Source organism: Brienomyrus brachyistius, chromosome 18, assembly GCF_023856365.1.
Source record: "Brienomyrus brachyistius isolate T26 chromosome 18, BBRACH_0.4, whole genome shotgun sequence".
NCBI lineage: Eukaryota > Metazoa > Chordata > Actinopteri > Osteoglossiformes > Mormyridae > Brienomyrus > Brienomyrus brachyistius.
The window spans coordinates 21,274,538-21,299,182 of NC_064550.1; the positions used below are offsets into that span (position 1 = coordinate 21,274,538).

A 24,645-nucleotide genomic window follows, 5' to 3' on the forward strand; every position below is an offset into this window, starting at 1 on the left:
AGATGCAGGTGAAATATGTCAAACATCAGGATGTACCAGTTTTTTTTTGTTTTTTTTTAAAAGTGTTATGGAATTTTGCGCGCTTGATTTTGCGCTGGACAGATCTTGTTTTATTTCATTTTCGTTCCACACAGCCCCAACTCAGCCATGTGATGCAACAAATCTACGTGATAAATTGCGAAATGTTGATGACTCTGCACTTTTTTAGCCATGTTGTTTTAAAACTATTATTATTATTATTATTATTATTATTATTATTTTTGCTGATAGCTGTCCTCTGTCTGTGATGAGCTTCATTTTGTTGTTTGATGTGTTTTATTTATATATTTCTTTGTTTTTTGTCAGATTTCGGTGTGTGTCCTGTAACAGCGTCTTGCAATGCCTTATGGGTCCCCCTGTTGTCATTCTCCCTCTTTTTGCATGCCCTTCCACCTGTTCCCCTCCTTCGCTCGCCGCGCGCTCAGACGCCGCGTCCAGCACAGAGCCGGCAGCTCACGGTGGGTGTCCCGGTCGCCTATCCTCCGCTCACACGGCACACGCCGGCCACTGCGTGTGGCTGCTGACCGTCACGCTAATGCTCTGTGTGCTGATGAGCTTCATACCATTGCCTAAACCCAATTGGCCTAGCTATTGTGTGTATGCATGTGTGTGTTTGTGTTTGCGGACTGTGGGAGCTTCCCACTGCATTCAGTGCTGGTGCATTGTTCAGACTGAGCTCAAAACAGTATTTAAATGTAGGCGTTAACACCTAGATCGCAGGATCCGGAGGGGTGTCCTCTCCTAGTTCCCATAGCAACTAGGGAACACACAGGTGCTTCCACGATTTGTGCAAACCAAATAATGACGCAGACTGTGTGAGAGCTCAGTTCCTCGCATGTTGGACAGCTGGTCAGATAGCATCTGTCTTCTGTGACGTTCTAGGTGGTTATGATTGCACCCCGGATGCACAAAAAGGCTATTTGGTGGGATTATTCTAAGCATTTTGATGTGGAAAAATCCCATAGCTGCTTCTCACTTAGAGCTCAGGAATATTCCATAACCTTCTGCATTGTATTTTGTTCATACAGGATGTCACATGAGTTTGTCTATTGCAGAGGCAAGTGCGCAGGTGTAGTCTCTTTTAAATTGGGATAGTCATTACTTCTTTTTATTGTAGTGTCTTAAACCAATGTGGTGGAATCTGAGTAAGAGTTTTGTTCAAATTGTTGATGCCTTGGCTTCTGATGAAGGTAGGCATTACTGATCCTGTTCCAAATATTTATTCCAACCCATGACGACCATCAATAAGTTGTTGTATTTATGCATACAATGAAATCATTTCATTCACAGAACAGACATTCAACTCCTAAAGCCTTACACACAACAAACAGTATACTGTACATTTGGCGGCACCAATGCAGTGGCTGAAGGGGGGGGGGGGGGGGCACCAAGGATTTCAGTCTGGTTTATATAGTGTAACTGAAGTCTCTCAACATTGTCTGCTTTTTCAAGTGCTACATCAAAGAAGTGACTCTCTTCTCGGAGTAGCATTGAAAGGGTCTCCTCGCATGCCACTCCTACCTACTTGACATCAAGCTTGAATTAGCAGATTTTTTTGGGCTTCATTATGAGGTTTGTCTTGTCATGGCAGTTCTTTCCGTTGGTTTTATTGTTTGAGAACAATGTCTTGAATTTTTTGAGGTTCAGTTTGTTTTTTTTCTTTTTCTTTAATTCGGTCATCAGTGAATGAACTGTCTGCAAACTAAAGACCCTGGTAAAGTTTGGCAGTTATCTGTTTTTACATCAATATCCATTAACAACCTTCTACGACACTTTCGGAAGGTTGACACCATTTTGAAGAACCTTACACATCATAGTGTTCACTCACGTTTTATGTTTTATTTACGTACCCTGCCATATCAGAAATAACATACATCTTTGTTGAACATCTGCTGTGTTTAAGCACTCGGGGGTGATTTTTAACATGTGACTCACAACAGTGGGTTATTAGCCTGTGCTGGACAAAAAAATGTTGCTGTGACTCCATAAAAGGGAGTCACAAGTGTTTCCTCGGCCCCTTTGATCCCCTTTTGTATGAGTCACGACCGATGTCCCACCAATGGAAGATGTTCCGTTGCCAGTCACAGTCGAAAAGAAAATGAGTAACCAAAGCAACCGTGTCAAAATCCTCAATTTATTACATTAATATTTTTCTCTGTTGAACAGTTGCGTTAAAATGCATGTAAAATAGGCCAGTAGACATTTTGTATTAAAGCCCATACCTACACAATGAAGTTATTTTGCAATGAACTTCCTCCAGAGTTCATTGCCAACTCATTCAGATCCGTAAAGTGTCATTTCCCATACTAACATCGTAAACTTTTTTATACTTGTTAAACAGTCGTTAACTCTCAAGATTTATGGCAGGATTAAAGTTGTTAATTCTGTTCCGCTACATAAACCATAACTTGTGTTCAGCGTTAGCATTTGGCCAGTGATTAAGCTGCAATTTACTGTTTAAACGTTAATGTTTTGTAGCATTGTACAGTATAACCACCACCAGGCCTGCCGTGATAATTGCGATATCGATTTATTGAAGAAAATGTGGACATGACCTCGATAATTTTTCTGACCGCGATATTGGCAAATTGTGTTTACATGCATGTTAACATAAGAGTGAATGCCACCAACATTTTAGCCAGTCGCCCTGCTTCAGCTGTCCCGTCTGTCGTCTGGGTTAGATGTCTGCGCAGGACAGAATTTGAAATCCAGCACCCGCAAAAGTCTGTCACGCGTCCACCTGTTCATCATATTTCTCTCCCGCCCGCATCTTTTAAGTCTCATCTCACTTACTCCTGGAGAAACTTGTCATTTGATAGTCAGTTTGAAAAAAATGACAAAAAATACGTTTGAGCAACACTTAATTATTTTAATTCTTTTTCTGGAATGCCGCGAGTCCCATTCCGCCTCCGAAAGTGAAACTGCATCTTGCGCCGTACTCTCTTGCTGCGGGTCCTGTGGGAATGTACAGTTCTGTGTAGCAGGTATGATTCAGGCAGCTCCTCCACGCGCACAGTGGACAGCAACAGGTGAAGATAATGTGTTACTGGAGGCTAATAGGTACGTGTTTTAATAGCTGTTTTTTTTCTGCCGACTACTGCATAATTAGCGAGAAGAGTTTTGGAATAATAAGTCTAAATGGATTTGGTTTCACAGCCACATTCTACAGCTCCAGTATTGGAACGTTTTGATTTTAAGCCGAATGAGAGAGAAGATCCCATTAATGTGAACGAGCTGCTAAGTCAACTTCCTCTAAGAACAGTGGCAGCGAAAAGTGGCAATACGCCTAACCGAAAAACTCATCTGTAACTTAACCATCCCATCCAATTTTCCGAGATGGGAAAAAAAACCTGCAGTTGGAGTTGGTGAGGGGCCACCTAGACAGTTGTCTGTTACGGGCGCCTTTGCCTGACAGCGCAAATATAAACGTGACAACACAAAATGGCGCCTGCTCACGGATGCCGTAATTCGCCGTACAGCCAGAGAAATGCCGCCATTAGCCATGTCAGAAAGCCAGCACTTAAAAATAGGCTGCAAACTTCTGACAAACAGTACGAATTACCAAAGAAAACATTTCTGCCGTTCTAGAATGGTACAACAAAATGAGAGGACATTCTGAAGGCGATAAGACATGTGCTTTCACTCTGCTACTGCAGATACGTGGTCAAGCTCGAATATGACCTCAAACATTACGTCGCTGCTGACTGGACTCTGCAGTAAAAATGTTTAGAGACCAGATACTTACCCCAAAAACATTGTTTGGTTTTATTTATACATTCCAATTACAATGTCTGACTATTCTTAAGAACTAAAAGTTCAACAGGGTGCATTTGCTTTATTATGGAATTATGGTTATATCAGTGGCATAAAATAGTCTTAAAATGACAATAATGTTGTTTATTGCCATCAACAACAGAAAAGTATTTATCTTGATGAGCCTAACCACCACTGCCGTTACGGGTTTTGCAGGTGCTGGGAGAGGTGTGGCGTTTGTCAAAACATCTCTCACTATTCTGCTGTTGCATGACCTGGCAGTGTTTGTCAGTGTGAGACTGCAGTGAAGTAAAAGATGGGGTTTAGCTTAACGAAGCACATCACATTTTGCCTTTACTTTCAGTCCTTTCTGTTCCTCTTATTAATGATTTACTTAAGTTTTTCCCTTCCATGTACTATTCCTTCGTAGCAGTGTAGCCTCGCTTGAAGAACGCGATCACATAAACACTGCTTCTTGGGTAAGGCCCGTCGTAGCCCAATACGCACGTCAGCGTTCCTGCCAAACCGACCGCATTAACGTCACGTTAACTGCACCTGTTTGCTGTTGAATGGCGACGCGCGCCAGCTTAGAGGGCGACTTATCGAAGGCCCTCCGGTTTTTTTTTCCACAGCAAATGAGGCGGACTTCTCCCCGATCCCAGGGTGGGACGGACGAATGGGCGTGGGATTCGAGATTGTGCTCAGTGGTCCGGTCAGGCCTGCCCACCCCCCACCCTTCACTGTCCCTTTGCAGGCTCGCTCAGGCGTGGTCCCCGTGCACCGTTCACATTGAACGAGGCTGATTGAACACACTTCATTTCACTTTGTCATTTCGGAGGCCTTTGTTCGCCGCCGTCCGCACGTTCGGCTTTTCCAGACCTTATTATTACAGTAAGCCTGTCTGTCAGCCGCTTCCCTCAGAGTCCTCAGCGCCGAAGCCCGTTCGGCTCACAAAAACACGTTCGGAAGGTTCCGTGTTCTAGCTCAGGGTCGGTGGGGATGTGGGGTGGGGGGTTGGGGGGGATCATACACAAAGATGAAATGGGGCAAAGTGAGAAATGTAAGTTCAGGGAAATTGCATATTGTTAATTATCGTCCCCGCAGGAGCCTGATTTGTCTGCGTTTTGGTCCGTTGATCTGATCTCGCATTGTCTTTTTTTTTTGGGGTGGGGGCTGTGCTTAGATAAAGTCTGAATTGAGGGGCTTACAGTCATCAGGACAGCATTTATTTATATATTTATTTAGGCTATGCATTTGAGAGAGAGAGAGAGAGACACCTCTTGGTCATTTTTAAGACCACACAGGGATCAAAGTGTGCATCCGTCACTAATATTGCGAGCCTCACTTACGCATGAATGGAGGGCAGGATGGAGACTGGCATCTCTGATGTCGAAATTAAGAGTGGGCTTAGCTATGGTTTATTCCCCCTAAATCCCCCCGGTGGTGCCGAGCGGCAGGCACTCCCCCGGCTCCGCCACCCGCCGTCTCCATGGTGATGCCCCTGCACTATCGAACGTCTCGTTTCATGGGGCTGCCACTTTCCTTTATTTATTTATCTCCGGCTATGTCGGGAATGTTGTCACAGAAGTGGGATCCAGCCCCCAGCGGTTTAACTTATCGATTTGACCACTTGCAGCCGCAAGTTAGACGTTATTTGTTGTGACGGGGGGGGACAAAAATGTAGGTTGTGGGTGGGTTGGTATGGAGCAGATGTATGTGTGATTATCAGGGTGCGCCACTTTGATACAGTAAAGGATTTTAAATTTTTTTTTTTGCAATCTATGCAGGATAAAGGCCCCCTTCTCGGCTGTCCCTGATTTTTGCCCGCTCAGACTAATTCGAATTCTACGCCTCAAGTACAGTTGTAAAACTTCAGAATAACTCTCCAACCAATCCACGGGTGTCTGACCGCCATCTACAGCAGGTGGCACCGGCGTGTGTGTGCGTTGTGGCCGTAATTATGCTTTTGTGTGTCATGGCACCGCCTGCAAAATCACGATGTTTTGTTTTTTCTCTCTCATTCTGTGTTTGTCTCTCTCTGGACGCCAAGGGCACCGTTGTATCCGCCCCAAGGTTGTTGGTATTCTTTGTTCCAAAGTTGGCCACTTAATCCTCTGGGTGTGGAGGGGAGGGTGGGGGATGGGGGGGGAGGTGAGAATGGCAGAAAGGACGCCCTGCCAACGCACTTGTCAGGTTAGCGCTGAGGGGAGGGGATAATTGACTGACCCGCACCGTCGGGGCTCCCTACCAGAATGGTGCAAGATAATGGCCGTTTTGCTCTTAGCTGGACCCTATTGCAATTTCCATTTTTTATTTTTTTTTCCAATTTTCCCCCATGGTGTACTGAGTTATTTATTTTATAAATAAATAAAAATAAATCAGTTTTACAAGCTTGAAATGCATCGTGGAGCGATGTCGTGGCTGCCTTTATTCGTGACCTTTATGTGGTTCCACCACAGGCCCCGTGCGAATCGATCGGACGCAGTCCCATGCCCCCGTCTGCTGTCAAATGCACTGCGCTCTGTCAGGTCCCGCCGGTCTGCGCACCTTAGCGGCGGTAATTAGTGCGAGCCTGGCGCCGTGGTCTGCTCAGGTCATGCTGGCCGGTCACCTGACCTGGTATCTGGGGCGAAGCTGAATCAGTGGCGACGGCCCCCTGTCACCCCCCGCCACCCAGTCCCTAATTGGTAACGGCTGCCGCTGTCTCGTTAGCCCCCGCCCCTCTCAACATTCGCAACACCTCTGCCCCCCCCCCCCCACTACCATGAACTCCTGTCACATTGCCTTCATCTTCACATCCTCTGTATGATCTCATTCTCCCTCTGTGCCATTCCTCCCCCCCCCCCTTGGCTCGTCCCTGTTGCTGGTGACACCCCCCAATATATCGCCGTGGAGGTTTTCCAGTAATGGAAGCCATTCGTCTTTCTCTGTTTGCGGGCTCAGGCCGCATCTTCAGCTTCGGTATTTTTATTTAGCTTCGACTCCTTTTGCTGGCATCTCAATTAATGACCCCCCACCACCCCGCCACCAAACCCACCGCATTCCTGTTTCACCTGCAGTGCCATTGCGTGATTGCAGGAACTTCAGAAATGCACCCGGATGTACGAGTCCGTGCTGATCAACACTTATCCCCGTCAGGAGATGCCCGCTCTTGGTGGTAGTAACCTTGGAGGGAAGGAGATGCGTAGACTTTAGGGTCTCCTTCAAGCAGTGCGGCACCTCCTGTAGTAAGACTCCATGATGTTTCGGGTTCAAAGAGGTTTCTTGCTTTTCTCCAGCCGACAAAAAGATCACGTGTCTTTCAGCACCACAGCAAGAAGCCGGCTCAAAAGTTAGCGGGTATGAAACCTTCCGCAGATGCGTCCCTTGCCCTCCCAGGAGCCGGGGACGTTGTCTTCTGGGATTCCATTGGCCCGTCCCGCTTCATCCGCCTGTCAGCTAACAGCTTTCATTTTCCCCGCTTGATCCCGCATCTGAGATGTTCTCGCGGAGATGGTCTCCGTGATGACTCCGTAAAGGGTCCCTTTCAGTGGCCAACCCCCCCCCCCAAAGCAACATCGACCACTAGGTTTGAAGTACCCACCTTAGGACTTATTTTGCCCTCCCACCCACCTTGTGAATTGCTGAATTTTTACTAGACCCCACCCCCCAGTCTGAAAGGGAGTTTCGGGTATGTTGTTGATCTCGTGCAGTTTTCTTTCTGAGGATTTTGGGTTAAAGGCCTGGTGAGGGTGGGGGGCAGGGGGGAGGCAGTGATAGACTGACTATGTCCTGATCCGGTGGCTCTGGGGGAACGAAGCAGCCGTGGGGGGAGGTAGAGCTCATCGCGGCCTTTCTGTCGGCCCCTGGAAGGACCATCTTATCCCGGATTAGTTCTGACAAATCTCACTCCGCAGCAGCGGTAATTTTACGGCGTCTTTAGTGCCTGCGGGTTTTTGTTAGAGGAGCCCCTGTCTGCCCTCGCCGGGCTTTGATATGTGGCAGAGGAAGTGCAGAAAAACGTGGGCCGGATCTGATCACGTGTGGCCCAATCGATTTATGTCTGCAGAAGCAGCGGTAAATAAATTGCGTTTGTGTTTGCCTTGCGACAGACTGCTTTGTGCCCCGTGTTTTGTGAAATTGACTGAAATCTCACAGTGACCTTGCACTGGATAAGCTATAATGATGGATGGATGGATGGACACCCATAGATTTTTTTATGGCGTGCATGAATATATGCAGTTTCTCTCTCTGTATGGGGGAGGTGGGTTATTAGCAGAGGAATTTTAGGATTTTTTTTTTAAAGTGGGGGCCCATAATTTATACAGCCGGGCTAGCCTTATCATTAGCTGGTGATATGTTTTGTACCGGTGATTGACAGAAGAGAAGGCATTCCTGGAGCCAATCAGGTTTCAGTGGGGGCCAGTTCCCCTGTGGCCCCACCCCCTTCATACACCCCTGGGGATTAGAAACACACATCATTCTACAAACAGCACCATTTAAGCAGCTTTTTGAGGTCGCCTGGTTCTCCTTAACTGCCTCGGCTGCTGGCTCTCATCCTGAATCTTCCCGCCTCTCACTAAGGTAAATTTAGATCTCGAGGAGTTATTCTGAGGTGTGGTAATGACAAGGCTCCAGGCACAGTGACGGCACAGAGCGGGGCCTTGTGGAGGGTATGATAAACAGACGAGAAGAAAGCTAAGTTTGAAGTCGCCATCAGCCTCCACTCTGCCATCTCCTCCAAGGTCCCTTTGTCACTTTGTGTCAGAAGCAAACCAAAGGCTGTGTTAAAAGATCTCTGCAGAGCATCAAAAGCCAACGGTTATCATGACCAGTCGGAGGTGTCACTTCCTGGATCAAGATGGGCTCCATCATGACGTCATTTCCCTCCGGTAAAACAGTGGATGTTGGCGCTTCCTCACACACACTATATTGCCAGAAGTATTGGGACACCTGTCTTGACACACTCATGAACTTTAATGACATCCCATTCTTAATACTTAGGCTTTAATATGGAGTTGGCCCACCCTTTGCAGCTATAACATATCAACTCTTCTGGGAAGGCTTGTCCACACGGTTTGGCACTGATGTTCGAGGAGAAAGTCTGACTTTCATCCCAAAGGTGTTGGGTTGAGGTCAGGCCTCTGTGCAGGGCAGTCGAGTTCCAGACTTGCTCATCCATGTCCTTATGGACCTTGATTTGTGCACTGGTGCGCAGTCATGTTGGAACAGGAAGGGACCGTCCCCAAACTGTTCCCACAAAGTTAGGACCATGAAATTCAAATGCTGCAGCATTAAGAGCTCCTTTCACTGGAACTAAGGGGCCAAGCCCAACCCCTGAAAAAGAAACCCCACACCATAACCCCCCCCCTCCACCAAATATTACACTTGGCACAGTGCAGTTAGGCATGTACCGTTCTCCAGGCAACCGCCAAACCCAGACTCGCCCATCGGATTGCATCGAAAACACATCTCCACTGCTCTAGAGTCCAGTGGCGGCGTTGATTTGAAGCAGCGTCCCAGTACTTTTGGCTGTGTAGTGTACTTTCTATAAGAGGTTCTCGGCCCAGTGTTAATGGACTCCCCAGACAGTCCACACTTTTGCTCCATTCCAGCTCCCAGGACACCTGAACCAAACAATCCAGACCAAACCAGGCAATCTAGAACAAACCAGGCAATCTAGAACAAACCAGGCAATCTAGAACAAACCAGGCAATCTAGAACACCAAAAACCAGGTACCGGTGAGCTGGTAGCTGCTCTATTTCGTGACTCCTGTTGTAGGTGTAAATAAGTACCAAAGTATTCCATAAACATGTGCTTCCTAGGATTTGAACCTGTAACCCTCATCAGCATGTCCTGTGTTTTTAACCTCAGTGACCATGTTTTAACATGGAATATCCATACAGCCGGGTAGATCCATGATTTTCATTGTGTGTGTGTGTGTGTGTGTGTGTGTGTGTGTGTGTTTATATATACATGTATATATATTTTTTTCTTCTTTTTAATTCCGTTATTTTTCTCGTGTTGTCTCAGGTTTTATATCGGTATTGTCAATTCTAGCCTCTAGATCCCATGTGTCTCTATAGGCTGTTCTGCGTTTGCTGTTGCTGTTATTATTATTATTGTTATTAATATTATTATTATAATTATTATGATCCTTGGCTAGCTTCAAGAGCTTGTTTATTTTCTCAGACTACATGATGCTTCAGGAACTTCACCCGTTTGAAGCTGGTCATCATCCCAGTTTGGTTTCCGGTGATTCCAGTGTCATTTACGGTGCCATTTCGAGCAGCACCTGCGGCCCCCGGTGTCGAAAACCTTGCTCCATAGCTGCCGCCTCACTCAGCCATCAGATCGATGAGCAGAGCAAACGTGGCCCCCGTGGCTGTTTGTGCAGGCCTCCGACAGGGACACCTAAATGCACCGAGAAGGACCCTTTATGTTTGCATATGGATTTACTGTTTGTATATGAATGACGCCGTATTCACTTGCCTGAGACGTGTCATTATGTGCCGTTGGGATTCCGGTTTAGGTCCATACGTGCCGATCAGCAAAGCTCCACCCATTAAATACACCCCGATTTACTGAAACACAGTCACGGGTGGCATTAAAGACGCTCATGTCACAGAAGTGTCTACTCACTATTAACTTGATTTGTTACAATCCTTTGAATATCATCCCAGAAACCAGAAATATCCCTGATTTCCGTATTACAGCAGCGGCTTATCTGTACGGTGATACAAACCGCTGCCCCCCACCACCCCCGAAGGTTCGCAAATACAAAGCCTGACACTTCAAACACAAATGAAGTTGCTTTTGCGAAAAAGGAGCAATGCATTATGCATGAATGAGGCAAAGATTAAATGGGCTACAGAGGTTAAATAGTCCTTTAACACAGCTTGGGTTCGAGGGGCCTTGTCACTCGTCCTGTGATGCGGCTCCAGGTCAGGTCTTGTGGCATTGCCCCCCCCCCCACCCCCCCTTGGGTTGACCACCATCACTGCCTAATTAGACGAATAGAAAATCTAATTAAAAGATTCCCTGTCTCTGAGATCAATCGGTCCTTAACATATCCCTTCAAAGCCAGCACCCGCCCCAGCACCACTGTGCAGTGCAGGCTGTTGTGACAACCCACCCCCACCCCCGCCCCCCGACGCTGGTCACACTTCGGCGAACGCGTCATATCTGTCCACTTGCGGTCACACGGCCCCCGCCACCTCGCCAGATGAGATTTTTCCAGAGAACACCAGGCTCTCTCTCTCGCCCATTTTCATCCATATGCCAACGCCCTCCCACCCATGCACCAATCCCAGGCAATTTTACCCCCGGCAGGTGTCTTTACAGACTTTAACACTGGAAATTCACTTCTTTGGACAGGTTTGTCTGCGCCTGCTGCACATCCCCTGGTATGTGGGCCTCCGACTCAATTCTGCGGGCCAGTTGTCTGGTCTTATCACATCGTTAATGGCTTTTAGTAAACTATGCATAGTAAAGGTTGGAGAAGGCTTTCTGTGGGTGGGGGGGGGGGGGGGGGGGGTCCAGGAAAACAACAAACCTTCCCAGAAGTAACAGGAAAACTAGGGGCAAAAAAAAAAGCGGAATGGAATGGCGCAGAAAAATAAAGTCCGCCTTCATTATCAAAATACGGCAGTAAACATCTCGGAGCGGGAGGCTCGCGGTGCTGTCTGTCAGAGTTGACGCGCCGGTGTGCCATTGCATGCGGTTGCATCATGCTGAGAGGCTTGGGGATCCGAGGCCGTGCCGAGAGATGGAGCTGTGAGAGCCGGCCCCCTTTCTGTTGGCGGCTAGGAAGGGCAGCTGGCGGGCGAGATGAGAGGATCGGCGGCAGCAGCGCCGGGCCGGGGGGAGCTCTCCGGCGAGACTGCCTGACGCGGGGGCCCCGGCTCCACATGTGGCGGCCTAATTGGGCCTAATCACGGTGTGTTAAAACTTAACAATGGCATGCCTCCCTCGTCTCCCTCTAATGGGGGTTCCGCTTTGATGGGGAGCCCGTGTTCAGCCCACGCGGGAGACCAGTGCCGCTCGCGCATGCTAACTGGTGCCCGGCATCGGTACCGAGCCCGCAAAGTCCCGCCCCGTACGGCTTCGTTTCTAGACACGTGTCCTAACATCCATAAATGTGAAGCTTCATCCTTTGCCATGGTGCTTGTTGGCGTCGCCAGTTGGACGGCACCTCCTGCCCTCTCTCGTGGTCAGAATGTCGCGACAGTCACTGATTTCCCGCCATCGTCCTAGGGCTGCCAAAGAATTTGCCGGATTAGCTGGGTTCAGGATGGCGCTTCTGGTCCAAATGTCTGGGCGCTGCCAGATTTTAATGTGACGTGGTTTAGCCACTGGAGCGGGAGTGACGCAGATTAGACTACCCCGTGAGTGGGTGTGACGTGGTTTAGACTGTCCCAAGAGCGAGTGTGACACAGTTAAGCCAGCCACTGCAGCGGGTGTGATGTGGTTTAGACTGCCCCAGGATTGGTTGTGACACAGTTTAGCTAGCCACTGGAGTGAGTCTGACATGGTTTAGACTGCCCCAGGAGTGACTCTGACATGGTTTAGACTGCCCCAGGAGTGAGTCTGACATGGTTTAGACTGCCCCAGGAGTGACTCTGACATGGTTTAGACTGCCCCAGGGGTGGGTGTGATGTGGTTTAGACTGCCCCAGGATTGGTTGTGACACAGTTTAGCTAGCCACTGGAGTGAGTCTGACATGGTTTAGACTGCCCCAGGAGTGAGTCTGACATGGTTTAGACTGCCCCAGGAGTGACTCTGACATGGTTTAGACTGCCCCAGGGGTGGGTGCGACGTGGTTTAGACTGCCCCAGGGGTGGGTGCGATGTGGTTTAGACTGCCCCAGGGGTGGATGTGACGTGGTTTAGACTCCCCGGGGAGCGGGTGTGATGCGGTTTTGACTGCCTCAGGAGCAGATTGGATGTGGTTTAGACTGCCCCAGATGGGGGTGTGATGCATATTAGACCAATCTAGGAGCAGATGTGATGTGGTTTAGCCTACACTGCCCCAGAAGTGGGTGTGGCATGTTTTAGACTCCCCCAGGAACAGGATTGATGTGGGTTAGACTGCCCCAGAAGTGAATTTCACGTGGTTTAGACCAGGAGCAGGTGCGTCATGGTGCAGCCAGTAAGGTGCAGCTGAGCACCTGTGGTCATGCCAGTACAAAAATGCCAGTGTGGAGACTGATGCTTCACTCCGAGGAGGCGAGTTGTGAAAGAGCAGAGAATCACCATGTTAATTGTCCACCCGAGGGATTGCATCTGCCTGAGCTCCAGCTCAGAAGGTCACCAAAAGGTCAGCGGTGGTGGCTTGAGTCTCACGCCACAAAAACAACAGCAGCTTTATCCCCAGCAACTGAAGTAATTGACTCTGAATGTCGAAGAGTGATAAGGGTTAAGCCAGGGGCGGGATCTCCCAAAGACTGCGCAGAAAATCCACATTTTGTCCTCTCTCATGCTCATGGATGAATAGGAATTGTTCAAAAGAGACATCATGAGGGTCCCCTATTAAATCTATAATGTGTCACACACAAATTAGGAATTTTTATTTAGATGCTTTTCATTTCAGTTTTTTGTTCAAGGAACGTAAGCAGTGTGCTTGGGTCCGGTCTTAATTACAGCCTCTGGCATCTGGGTAGGAACCCCGTGGGCAGCGTGAAGAGAATGCTGTCGTAAGAGTGAGAGAGTCGTGGCAGCACAGCGAAGAGGGCAGCAGTTTAGCACGTCGCCGGCGTCGCTTTTGGAATCCGTGCCCCGCAATTATCGCCGCGACACGTCAGCTTTCACGGACCTTGAAAGAGCACAGCAACATGTGGCTTTGTATGGAGCAGACAGCGAAGACACTCTCTCAGGATGAAGGGTGGCCTACATTAGGGGCTGTTCTAGGATAGTTTCATAAGGTGGGCAGCATAAGAGGGGGCATAATATATACGGAGGGGGCAAGATAATCTTTGCCCAATGATATGTTTTGTATCAGTGAGTGACAAGGGAGGGATCCAATCAGCTTTCAGCTAGGACCCTGTGGCCCCACCCCTGTATATGCCCCTGGGCTGCATGTGTTGTACTTGTATGTACCATGTTTTTTTTCCTTTTTTTTTTTTTTTTTTTACCCTCCGGTCTCGTACGTGCCCTGCTGGGAGGAGCGTGACACGGCAAATTGGGAAATGATAGTCTTCAGTCCTAAGCAGAAGAGAGTGTGCCGGTTGTCACCCCCCCCCCCCCCCCCCCCCCACGAGCAATGAGGGAATCTGCGGAGAGCATCCATTTACACTGCTGCCTTGTGATTATCATACTGTAAAAGAAAACAATAGTGTTTATGAGGAGGTTGCGCTGTACGTGCGCTCGCACCGCATTCTGAAGAAGGCGTCAGCCGCATGCAAGGGCTTATGGGAAAGTGGCAGGCTCCGGGATCGAGGTCCGGGACGTCTTTGTCGACTCGATTGTCCTCAGCGACTCACAAGGGGCTGCAGTCATGAACTCTATCAGGGAAAACCTGTTCTGAAGTAACTCGGAATGACAGCGCTGGCCGTGTCCCACAGAGTCTCCCTGCCCCCACCCGAGAAATGCCTTCCCTTGTCTATCCTCACTGTTTTCTCGTTGCAATTTCATTCGAACCCCAAGGTCTGTTTCATTTTGTGTGGTTTGCTGTGATTCCCCCCGCCTTTCTTTCATTCTTCCTTTCTTTCATTCTTCCTTTCTCTTTCTGTCCTTATCTAGCCTTCAAACACTCAAGTAAAATGCTAGCTCTGTGTGTGTGTGTGTGTGTGTGTGTGTGTGTGTGTGTGTGTGTGTGTCTCTGTGTGTGTATATGTATGTATATATATATGTGTGTGTGTGTGTATATGTATGTATATATGTGTGTGTGTGTGCGTGTGCGTGTGTGTCTCTGTGTGTGTATATGTATGTATATGTATGTATATGTGTGTGTGTGCGTGTGTGTCTCTGTGTGTGTATATGTATGTGTGTGTGTGTGTGTGTGTGTATGCATGTACATGCTCTTTGAGTTCCTTATCTTTTATGTCTGTTTAGTTTATCTCACCTATGTAGCACAGTCAATGAGACATTGTGAAATTTTTAACTTTCATTTTATCACAATTTCCTTCCTCTGACCGGTTTTTCATCCGGTATGCATTTTTATCCAACGTTAAAGCAGGTTTTTTTTTCTTCTGACAATTAGCTTTGGATCAGGAATGAACCACTGGCAGGGTTGCCAGCTCTCACGCATCTGCCGTGACACTCGCACTTTCAGACTCTCACGCAAAAATCTTACATAAAATGTACATTATTCCTAAAATTAGCTAGATCAAAAGCGTTGGAATAGTTTTGTAAATCCTATTAAAACATACATGTTACATACATGTAAGTGCGTGTACATATGTATGCAGACTTGTCTGGAATCCAGCCCGCTGAGCAAAGTTGGCAATCTTTCATTGGCCGTTCACCGTCATGAACGATTTCTTGACTTAAATTACCAGTCGTACGTTTTCCTGGAGCCGTTTGGCCTCTCAGAAGCGGAGCACACCACCTCTCACTGTCCTGGTAAGCAGATCGCACAGCAGAACCTGAGAACAGGCTGTTAGGATTCAGCCGTCGGATGGCCTACGGACCTGCTAGCAGCAGTTCGAATTGTACCCGCATTTAAAAGCATGGTAACGTACACGTGTGATGGGTACAGCGGAACAGTGAGGGTACAAGCAAGGCCACAGCTCCCTATCAGGAGTATAAAAGCAGAAGGTGGCTAGATTCAAGGCTGTAATTGGAAAAAAAAAACAGTTAAAATAGGGGAGCAGTTAGCATCCTGCTAGGTGACACGTCCGAAGCACCTGAATAGGGTTTAAGGCAAATCTGTTCAGTAAGTCCATGGTAGGAGCTGACTGTCTCGCTTCTCGAACTCATTCTCAAGTGAGTGCAGGACTCTCCTACCCCAAACTTGGCTTTTGCCTCAACAGGCCAGTTTCATCGTTGACTCCTGATGCTAAATGACAGCCATAAACGTCTCGCAAAAACCGCAGAGAGGCTGTAAGAGGCGTCCAGCACCTTTGGAAAAAAGCATAAATCAATAGAAACGTTGTCTTGGATCACCAATAAATTCAAGATCGCTTTTCACATTATGTCATAGTGTGAACGGTGTGGTAATCTTGCCTTTCAGCTGTAAATACTGAATAGAGGTTTTTACTGTAGGTAATGACTCATCTACAAACAAAGTGCAATGCATAATATTGAATCATTTTTCATTTTTTTCCAGTTTAAACTGGAGTACTTTTCATTTTAATTAAGGTGGCAAATTCCTCTGAAACGTGAAATGTTCCTGAGGCGGACTGACGGAATTAGATCGTAGTTTGCTTGTTTGGAGTATAACAGATTTCTGTACCATCTGGCTCCCGATTTACATGGTGCGCGTAAATGTGTCGATTTAACAATTTTATCAAGTCGCGATTTTTAAGCCAGCGATGTGTTCTGCGGACGCCATTTTCGAATGCTGCAGGACACTACTGGTATGCGCTGTCACGCTTGTGCCTCTGTGTAGGGGGGGGCGCAGCCTGGAGGGTGAGGACACACGAGGGAGCATGGATAAGGATGGGAAGCGACAGGCCTTTCCTCGGCTAGGTCCCTTTGTCAAGTTGCGTTAATTATTATCAAGTACACGCAGTGGGAGCGGCTAACCAGAGGAGGGTGCGGGGGCTGTGTCAAGGAGCTGGCCCCGGGGCCCCCGGTCACTCCTACCCTGCAAATTCTAAATTAATTCCCAGCCAAACTGTCATTCTTAGCGAACAATGTTTCTCAACCCAGTCCTTGTGGACCAACAGATATTCCGCATTTTCACTCCCTCCCAGCTCCCAGCCAATCAAGAGCACGGAGTACCTGGGGCAGGTGCACAGGGAACTGGTAGGGAGCAAAAATGTGGACTGCTGGGGGGGGGGGTTTACTGAGGACTGGGTTGAGAAACATTGCTGTAGAAAGCTGCACACGCACACACACACACACACACACACACACACACACACACATGCTTTGGCTGCAGCCATATCCTTTGGCCTTCCTTACTTATTACTGAGTGGGATCCACTTTTCCATTAAAAGCTTCAAGGGTAAATGAGTTTTGTGTTCCGAGAAGCCATTCTGCACACCGCCATTGTACTGAGCTGTTATTTGTGTACCTGTGTCCTTCCTGTTAGCTTTAACGAGTCTGGCCATTCGCATTTGACCTCTTTCATTAAAAAAGAGTTTTTTTTGCCCATTTCACATATATATATATATATATATATATATATATATATATATATATATATGTTTTTTTTTTTTTTTTTTTTAATACATTGCACCATCCTCTGTAAACTCCAGGCACCGTAATGCGTGAAAATGCCTAGGAGCCCCCCCCCCCCCCCCGATGCTGAAAACACTGGATATGGCACCACCGATCACGACACCTTACACATTGCTTACGTTACGTGTCTTAACCAGTCTAACACCTACCCACACAGTAACCAAACCTCCTCACCCTGTCTGTCTGCCATATATATTGAGCTGCAGCCGCACGATTCACCACGTTAAGTGCGTTAAAACGCGTCTTTACGTTTGACAACGGCAAATTGAGTGTCAGGAGGGGTTTCAGCTGACTTTAATTGATTCTGCCCTTCGCAGAAAGGAAATTTAGAGTCAGAATAGCCTATTATGCTTATCAAGCAGCGTTTGGTCCTGTTTAGCCGGACATGTGGCTGTTTCTCCACCCCCCTCCCCTTCCACTTATGATAAAGGGATGATACCTGTTTTTTCTACCTGCCTTATTTCACATAAGATATGGCCCCCAACCACCACCCTCCTTTGTTTCTTTGGGGTGAGGCCCCCCCAGGAAACACGCCACCTTCAGAGATGAGGGCCAGGGATGGTGAATTGTAAATCAGGAAGTGTGGTGCACTCCCAGAGAATGGGATTACGAAAGCTTAGATTGCAATTTCTTTGCTACTCGGTGCCACCTTTGCTGTAATATCAATTTCTCCGGGAGAATATAGTGGGATGGATGCATAAAGCAGTAATAAATCCGTGAAACTCAACACCGACCAGGAATGACAAGGTAAAAAGCCTTTATATGGAGGTTATGTATTAAAGTACAGTTCTGATTTCTAATGCTGACTATTATATCCCTCATGAATTTGCCACCCACTTGTGAATATAACCCTTTATTTTGGCTCTTAGACTTGATATTTGTTTCCTGTAAACCCTCATCGCTTCATTTTCTCCTCCTCATCTCCCACCAAACGCTTTAATTTCCGCGCTCGAGCTTAAGATATCGATCAAAAATTTAGTCCCTCCTTCATGCAGCCAAGAACCAATCGACTCGTCAAGCCACCATTAACTTTGGTTGTCATGGATCCCTACACTTGATCAATAAGCTTCACATACCATTAGGGGTTCGGGGTGTCAGACGGCTGCCTTGTTCCCTGACTGGACAGGTATAAATCTTTCTTAAAAATTGCCTCAGTCTTACACTTTTAGTCTTGCGGGTGAAATGTATTCCTTCAGCTTTGACTATGTGGCGTAGCGAGAAGATATATCAGAGCTACACTTGTTGCATTGAATGGAAGTTGAGAACTTCCATGTAGCATTTCATAAATCATATATAGGTCTGAATAGATTGCTGGTTTAATTTTTTGTTAAAACCAGGGTATGCCAACAGCACATTTGTTTACTGACAGTTCCATTACATACCATCAAAATAATTACAAATGTATATGTGTGTGTTTCCTGAACTATGTACAGTTGGCAGCCTTAGCTGGTCATTATATGTATTTTTTAAAATAAAGGTTATTAGTCGAGCCATAGATATATACCACAAGTGTTCGGGGGATGACAGGAAGTAGTTTTCCATGACAGTCATTTTCAGTAACTAATGACATTTTGGCAATCATTACGATACATTCTGTTTTTAGAGAGTCATTTGTCATCCGGCTGACATTTACACTCCTGTTTCAGATTCCCATCAAATTCCTTTTGCCATCAATATTCGTTTTGAAAGGTCAAACCTAATTTAATCCAGTAGTGAAAGACTGGCGTTAGCATCAGTCAGATTCTGAGATTCTAAAGGTGTTGGGGTGGGCGGGGGAGGTTCTGGTCTTAGTGAATTAGAATAAATGGCTAGAGAATTTTTGGGGAAACAGGGAAGGTGTTTTAGCTGCCTATTTTATATTGATCAGGTATAAAAAAACGTTCTCCTGGAATCCAAAATCCATATCCTGAATTTTACAGGATATTCCCCAGTTTGTATTTCCAATGAGCTTGACTACCTGAGCCTTTACCATATTAGGCAGTATGTCTGTGTGTGTGCTGGTGTGTGTCTGTATTACCTCATTTCCACAAGTCGTTTGTATGGAAATGTATGATCTGATCTGTATGATTGGGTCACTTATGTAGAGAATCTAGCCCAAAACGCAGCGCCATCCATGTTATTAAGCCTGTTTCTGGGTCCAATCGTATAGGATATGTTGATATATGGTTTCCATTGTGTTGAAATGAGGTGTTTGTTCTTGAATAGCTTCTGAATAATGTAGATTTCTTTGCCCCCCCCCCCCTTATCTCGCCACTTCAGACTCAAGGGCGGGTGAAGGCACGTCCCCCTCCGTGGACCACGCGGTTATCGGGGGTGTCGTGGCCGTGGTGGTCTTCGCCATGCTCTGCTTCCTCATCATCCTGGGTCGATATTTTGCAAGACACAAAGGTAAATATGGAGGATGATTCTCTCGTTTTTTGAGGACATACTAAATAGCTGAAATGAGCGTGTTTATGCAGGCTAAGGGGAAAAAGATAAAAATAAGAATGCAATTATAATGACGTTATTTTCTTTGGGGGGTGCCTTAAGCATCCTATTACTCTCCATTATCAGAAAGCAGCTTCTATTGAAGCCCAATGCTGTAAGTCACTCTGCTTGCTGCCATGGTAAGTTGAATGACCCTAGTGAATGATGTCCTTCTTTTTTTTTTGTTTTTTAATTGGGCCCAGCCATTCCATACTTAATCTCGGATGGTGTTGTTCTTTATTATTTGGCCCAAGACTGTTGGAAGGTATCTAATCCCTCCGGGAAATGGAAGTTGAAGAGGTTTGCTTATTTCTTCTGCACGGTGAACTTGACAAGGTTAATTTAGAAGTCTGGTACACTGTTGCCACCCGTTTCGCTCACCTCCTGCGGGGGGGGGGGCGGGAGTGAGTATGTTGTATGTTTTTGCCTCTGTTTCAGGATTAAATTGTGAATTGCACCCGAGCTTGTAATTGCCTGAGGTCTTGCCTCAGCCTGACTGGAGACGTTGGATGCGAGCTGATGTACAGGCAGAGAATTTTTGTGGGTGGTCTAATCTTGGTGGGGGGGGGGTCCCTTTATCAATATATTAATCCACCGTCACTAAAGATTATATCTGTCAGGATACAATAGCTTGGAAACTCCATAACTTCTGTAATACTCAGAATTCATTTTTTTGGTGGATATGAGGTCTTTCTTCACAGTTAAATGGTCCACCTTGGTGTGCCTCCTCCTCCCCCCCCCCCCCCCCACAGGTACTTATTTTACACATGAAGCCAAAGGGGCGGACGATGCCGCAGACGCTGACACTGCCATCATTAACGCCGAGGGGGGTCACAACAACTCGGATGAGAAGAAAGAGTATTACATCTAACGTCGCTGGCCTGCGGTGCCCCTCGTCGGGCCCAGGGCTGCTTTTAGGGGTGGGGGGTGGGAGAAGGTGGGATGGGTTAGGGTGGGATTGAGAATAGGATGGTTTGGGCTGGATGCGGGGGGAAAGGATTCTGGAGGACAGAAGGACGTCGTTCAATCTGCGCAGCATGAGAGGGGAAGATCTGTTAGACCATGTGACCCGGGGAGGTGGGGGGTGGGATGGGGGTTGAGAGCGAGAGAGACGTTTCCAGAAATCACTGTAGCGTGCTTCAACATTTAGACACCTCCCAAAACAGCTGGTACAAATTCTGTTCACTTTCGACCATTTTTGCAGACAATTCTGTGCCTTGTTCTGAATTTCTTTTAATTTCTTTCTTTTTTTATAATTTTTAAGTTTCTAGTGCCACCTCCCACCGCCCCCTGTCCTCCCACGTTCCCCGCAGCTTTCCCTTTGTCTACATTTCATTGGCTTTTCTATGAGGGTAAAATCGCACAGTGGCCCTGTGCGTCCATCCCCAGCGAATCAGCATTCCTCCCTTTCCCGTACATGACCATACCGAAAATGTTATATAAAACGCACTTCTATACTGTGAGTAGGCCTTGTAAGTACAAGCTGCCTTCCATCTTTTCCACCCCTCAAGAATTCCCGTCACCATGCGGTTTTCAGTTTTCCTTACGAGGCTTCTTCCCTGTGATGTCATCAGACTGTAGGTGAGAGACATAGTCAAGTCAAAATATCGACAAACATTTTCCCCATAAAAAACAAACTTGAATTCTTTAGGGGCGAACACATGTAAAGAAAGGAGTAGAGGACCGTCGATCCTTAACAGTCATGTGCATTGCGTATGTTTTTATTTTTTGGCTCCTTTTATTCAACAATCGATTAAATTAATTTTCTTCTGCCATTTGTTCAGCTTATTTTTTTCGAATGAGATATGCCAGTACATCAGAATTATATGTCCATGGATGTGCCACAACTTAATTTCTATTTATTTATTTGTTATTTTTCTACGTTTTTGTTTTTTTGTATTTAGCTACCATTTTAGCGCCTCTTTCGGTCGTGTGGCGGTAACATTCCACCAAGCACATTCGCTGACGGTCTGTGCCGCCGTTCCCCGACGTTTACTGTTCGTTTGAGCCAGGCCTTGCGAACTCTCAGCTCAATCCGGCCAACATCTGCTGCCGCTAAAAGCGTTCACTCTGCCTCTATTGCAGGTGACAGACTTAACTTCTTCAAACTCGGCTTCGAAAATCCTTCCCCCTGCCCTCAACACAGACACACTCACCAAATGTAGTCAAGCACTAGATGACCCCTCGAGGGATAGAAATCCCAGCCCCTGGAATGAAGGATGTTAGTCACATTTACCTTGCATGGATTGAAAGGTTTGAACCATTGTCTGCATAAGCAGTAAAATGACGGGACAGTGAGTGATGCATCGTAAAGTCCTTTAAGTAGATTTAAGTATGAAAATACGTAAAACACTAGAAGTCCCTAGCTGTCTTTATGTTCAGTATGAAGGAATATCCTCTGGAATTTTATGCTTTACAAAATAAAGAAATACCGTTGCTTTAAATTAGCCATTATTAAAAAAAGAATATCTAAAGAACAGAATTTCAAATTTCCAGAAATACCTGTTGTGATTACAGCTTGTTTTCTTCCTTTTTCTTTCTTATACTTTATTTGCTGCCACATGGTTTTGTACGTTAGTATATGTCTGGTATTGTAAGTTAGGAATGGCGAGGATGATACCTTTTCATGTGTGACGTAATGTTTCATCTGTATAATTAGTGGCTGCAGAGCTGACCTTAACATACATCTTAAATAGCTCACTGCAGTGTCTGGAGCTCATTTTGTTCAACATTTTAGATTGTTCTGAACTCAATACTCAGTACTCAGTTCGATATTCTTTTGTACCACCAGCTAAAAGTCTGGAATACCTGTGTCCAGCATCACCCTCCATGCTGAAACGATCACAGAATAAGCTCCTGGGTGTAATTTGGAAGAACAAACGCCATTTATTGTGTTTTAAGATTCCCGTCGCATACGCGTGACACGTAGAAGAAACATAGGAGTTGTGTCAGAGATGGGGCGGTATCGCCGCTCCTAATGGCCTCACGTTCACTGTGCTGCATAAAAGTTTATTTACCGCTGGCAGAAATGCGTATCGAACTGTCGAACGCGTGCGCACGGACCTGTTATGTTCTGCGACATTTCAGAATTGAGTTTCTTTTTCCCTCCTGTTTGTTTGAGGGTAGAAATGGAAAGCGGAGCAAAATTCGAAAAGCCTGTGTTATGAATAATTCGGCAGCTTTCCACTTATTTTTATTTTTTATTTATTATTTTTATTATTATTATGTTTTACTTTGCTGTGCTCCTCTGCTTTTTAACATGGTCAGCAAATCAAGAATATTCTGTGGGGACTATAGCCCCCCTGCTTCTGTGAATGCTGCACTAAGATTTAGGCGTAAGAGGAAATGTCTTCATAACTACCTTTGGTTTCGAAGTACAGTACATCTTTTTTGAAACGAGTTAGCCACCGAAGCAGCGAAGTAGACGAGCAGTAGACGTGTTGCTCGAGGGCAGCCCAGTCGATCTTGGGGAGGATCAGAAATGGGAAAGAAGAAATGTTGAGGTTAGGTGTGACAAAAACGCATATGTTCTATTGTAGGAACTACATATTGGTTTTTCTCTCTTCATTTGTGGCCTGAAACAAATCATGTAGAAGCTATGAAGTTACAGTACTTTCAATTAAGATTTGAGATGACGTGACTTGTATTTAATAGTGAGCATTATTTAGCTTTGGTCAAGTGTGGCGGCTTCTATTTAAACTGGATACTCTGACAACATTCTCAGCTATTTGGACATATTTGTTCATTTTTATTTTTTATTTTTTATTTTTAAAACGTATGTGGATATTATGAGACTTATGGATTCACTCATTGATGTAGATGTTACAGATTGGGCCAGTGTATATTTTGTTATACTTGGTATGTCGAGCCAGTTACTGGTGTGTGTTGTGTGGTTTTGAACTATAACCACTGTCAAGGCCTGAAAATCACTTTGGCCAGGTTTTAAAAAGGGGAGACCATATCTTTTATTGCAGAGTTTATACAATGGAGCACCTCGACATTATCACTACAAGAATACAACAGATCTTAATGAGGTGTTTGCAGTTGTTTTTCTTTCATTTATTTTTTGTCTATTTTCGTCATCGAAAGCTGGACTCATTCATGTTCTTTTTTTTAAAAAAAAACAACCCTACATTGTTCACACTACAATTAGTGCTACAGTGTTCCTAAAAGAGTTTTTTTTCCATTCATTTTCTCTTATTTTCGACCTTTCCACAGGTCATGTCCATCGAGCGGTTTGTTTTGCCTCTCAGGTAGAATGCAAAATTTTAAGCCCACAATGTTGGAAAAAAAATATATATATTAAAAGTAAATTTTGTTTATAAGGATCGAGAAACAAATGGCAAATTTTGCATTTTAGCTGTGCGTGTTTTATGTATTTTCTTAATATACAGTGCACTGTATATGATGTGTTAAGTATTTCTTTGTATAGACCTAGTTCACAGAGAACGGATATTCAACTTGTTAAGAGATGTAGGGAAGAACAAACTCGTTGCGCTACAATCAGAGTAAATGCTACATGTCACAACAGGTTTGTTGATGGTTTTCAGTGACTCCCAGGAAGTTTGGTCTTTCATCACTCATTGTTTTAGGTTGATTATTTTGTCTTTCTGCTGTACTTGGCAATGTTACTGTGTATTAATGAAGAAAATATCCATATGTTCCCCATACACATTTTGTATTGGTTCATAAATAGACATTTTTACAAAAAAATACTGAAGAGTTCTTGTCTTAATAAAAAAAAAAGATATTAATGTTCAAAATAACTGTGGTTTGATTTGTGTTTTATCTTTCTATGGACGTTGCTTTCATGTAGTGTTCCTCTTGTCCTCTTCATTGAGTTTTTGCCCAAGGTTGAATGTTTCCTCCATGTCCTTGAACGTGTTGGAATCTCTACTTGCGAGTTCTTTTTGAATACTTTGAAAACCGGGTCCTTGGGTTTTTTTTAAATTTATTTTTTTAATAAAGCACTAGAAAGAAATTCTGGATTTAATGGAAAACGATTGACCACCTTGACAAACAAATACCATAAATGTATTGCTGACAGGTCAGCTGCCAGGT

General features: G+C 45.7%; 1 protein-coding gene across 6 annotated transcripts in view; it reads left to right on the forward strand.

Annotated features, from left to right (window-relative positions):
- cadm1a (cell adhesion molecule 1a) overlaps positions 1-24,350 on the forward strand; it is a 187,649-nt gene extending 163,299 nt beyond the window's left edge. For 4 of the 6 annotated variants that reach the window (XM_048983890.1, XM_048983889.1, XM_048983894.1 and 1 more), the window contains 3 exons: positions 465-497; positions 19,378-19,506; positions 20,337-24,350. In XM_048983890.1, coding sequence (XP_048839847.1) covers positions 465-497; positions 19,378-19,506; positions 20,337-20,455 — 281 coding nt within the window. In that variant the 3' untranslated portion in view covers positions 20,456-24,350. The remainder of the gene's footprint in view (positions 1-464; positions 498-19,377; positions 19,507-20,336) is intronic. The other 2 variants (XM_048983892.1, XM_048983895.1) reach the window with 1 other exon arrangement.
- The last annotated feature ends 295 nt before the right edge of the window (positions 24,351-24,645 follow it).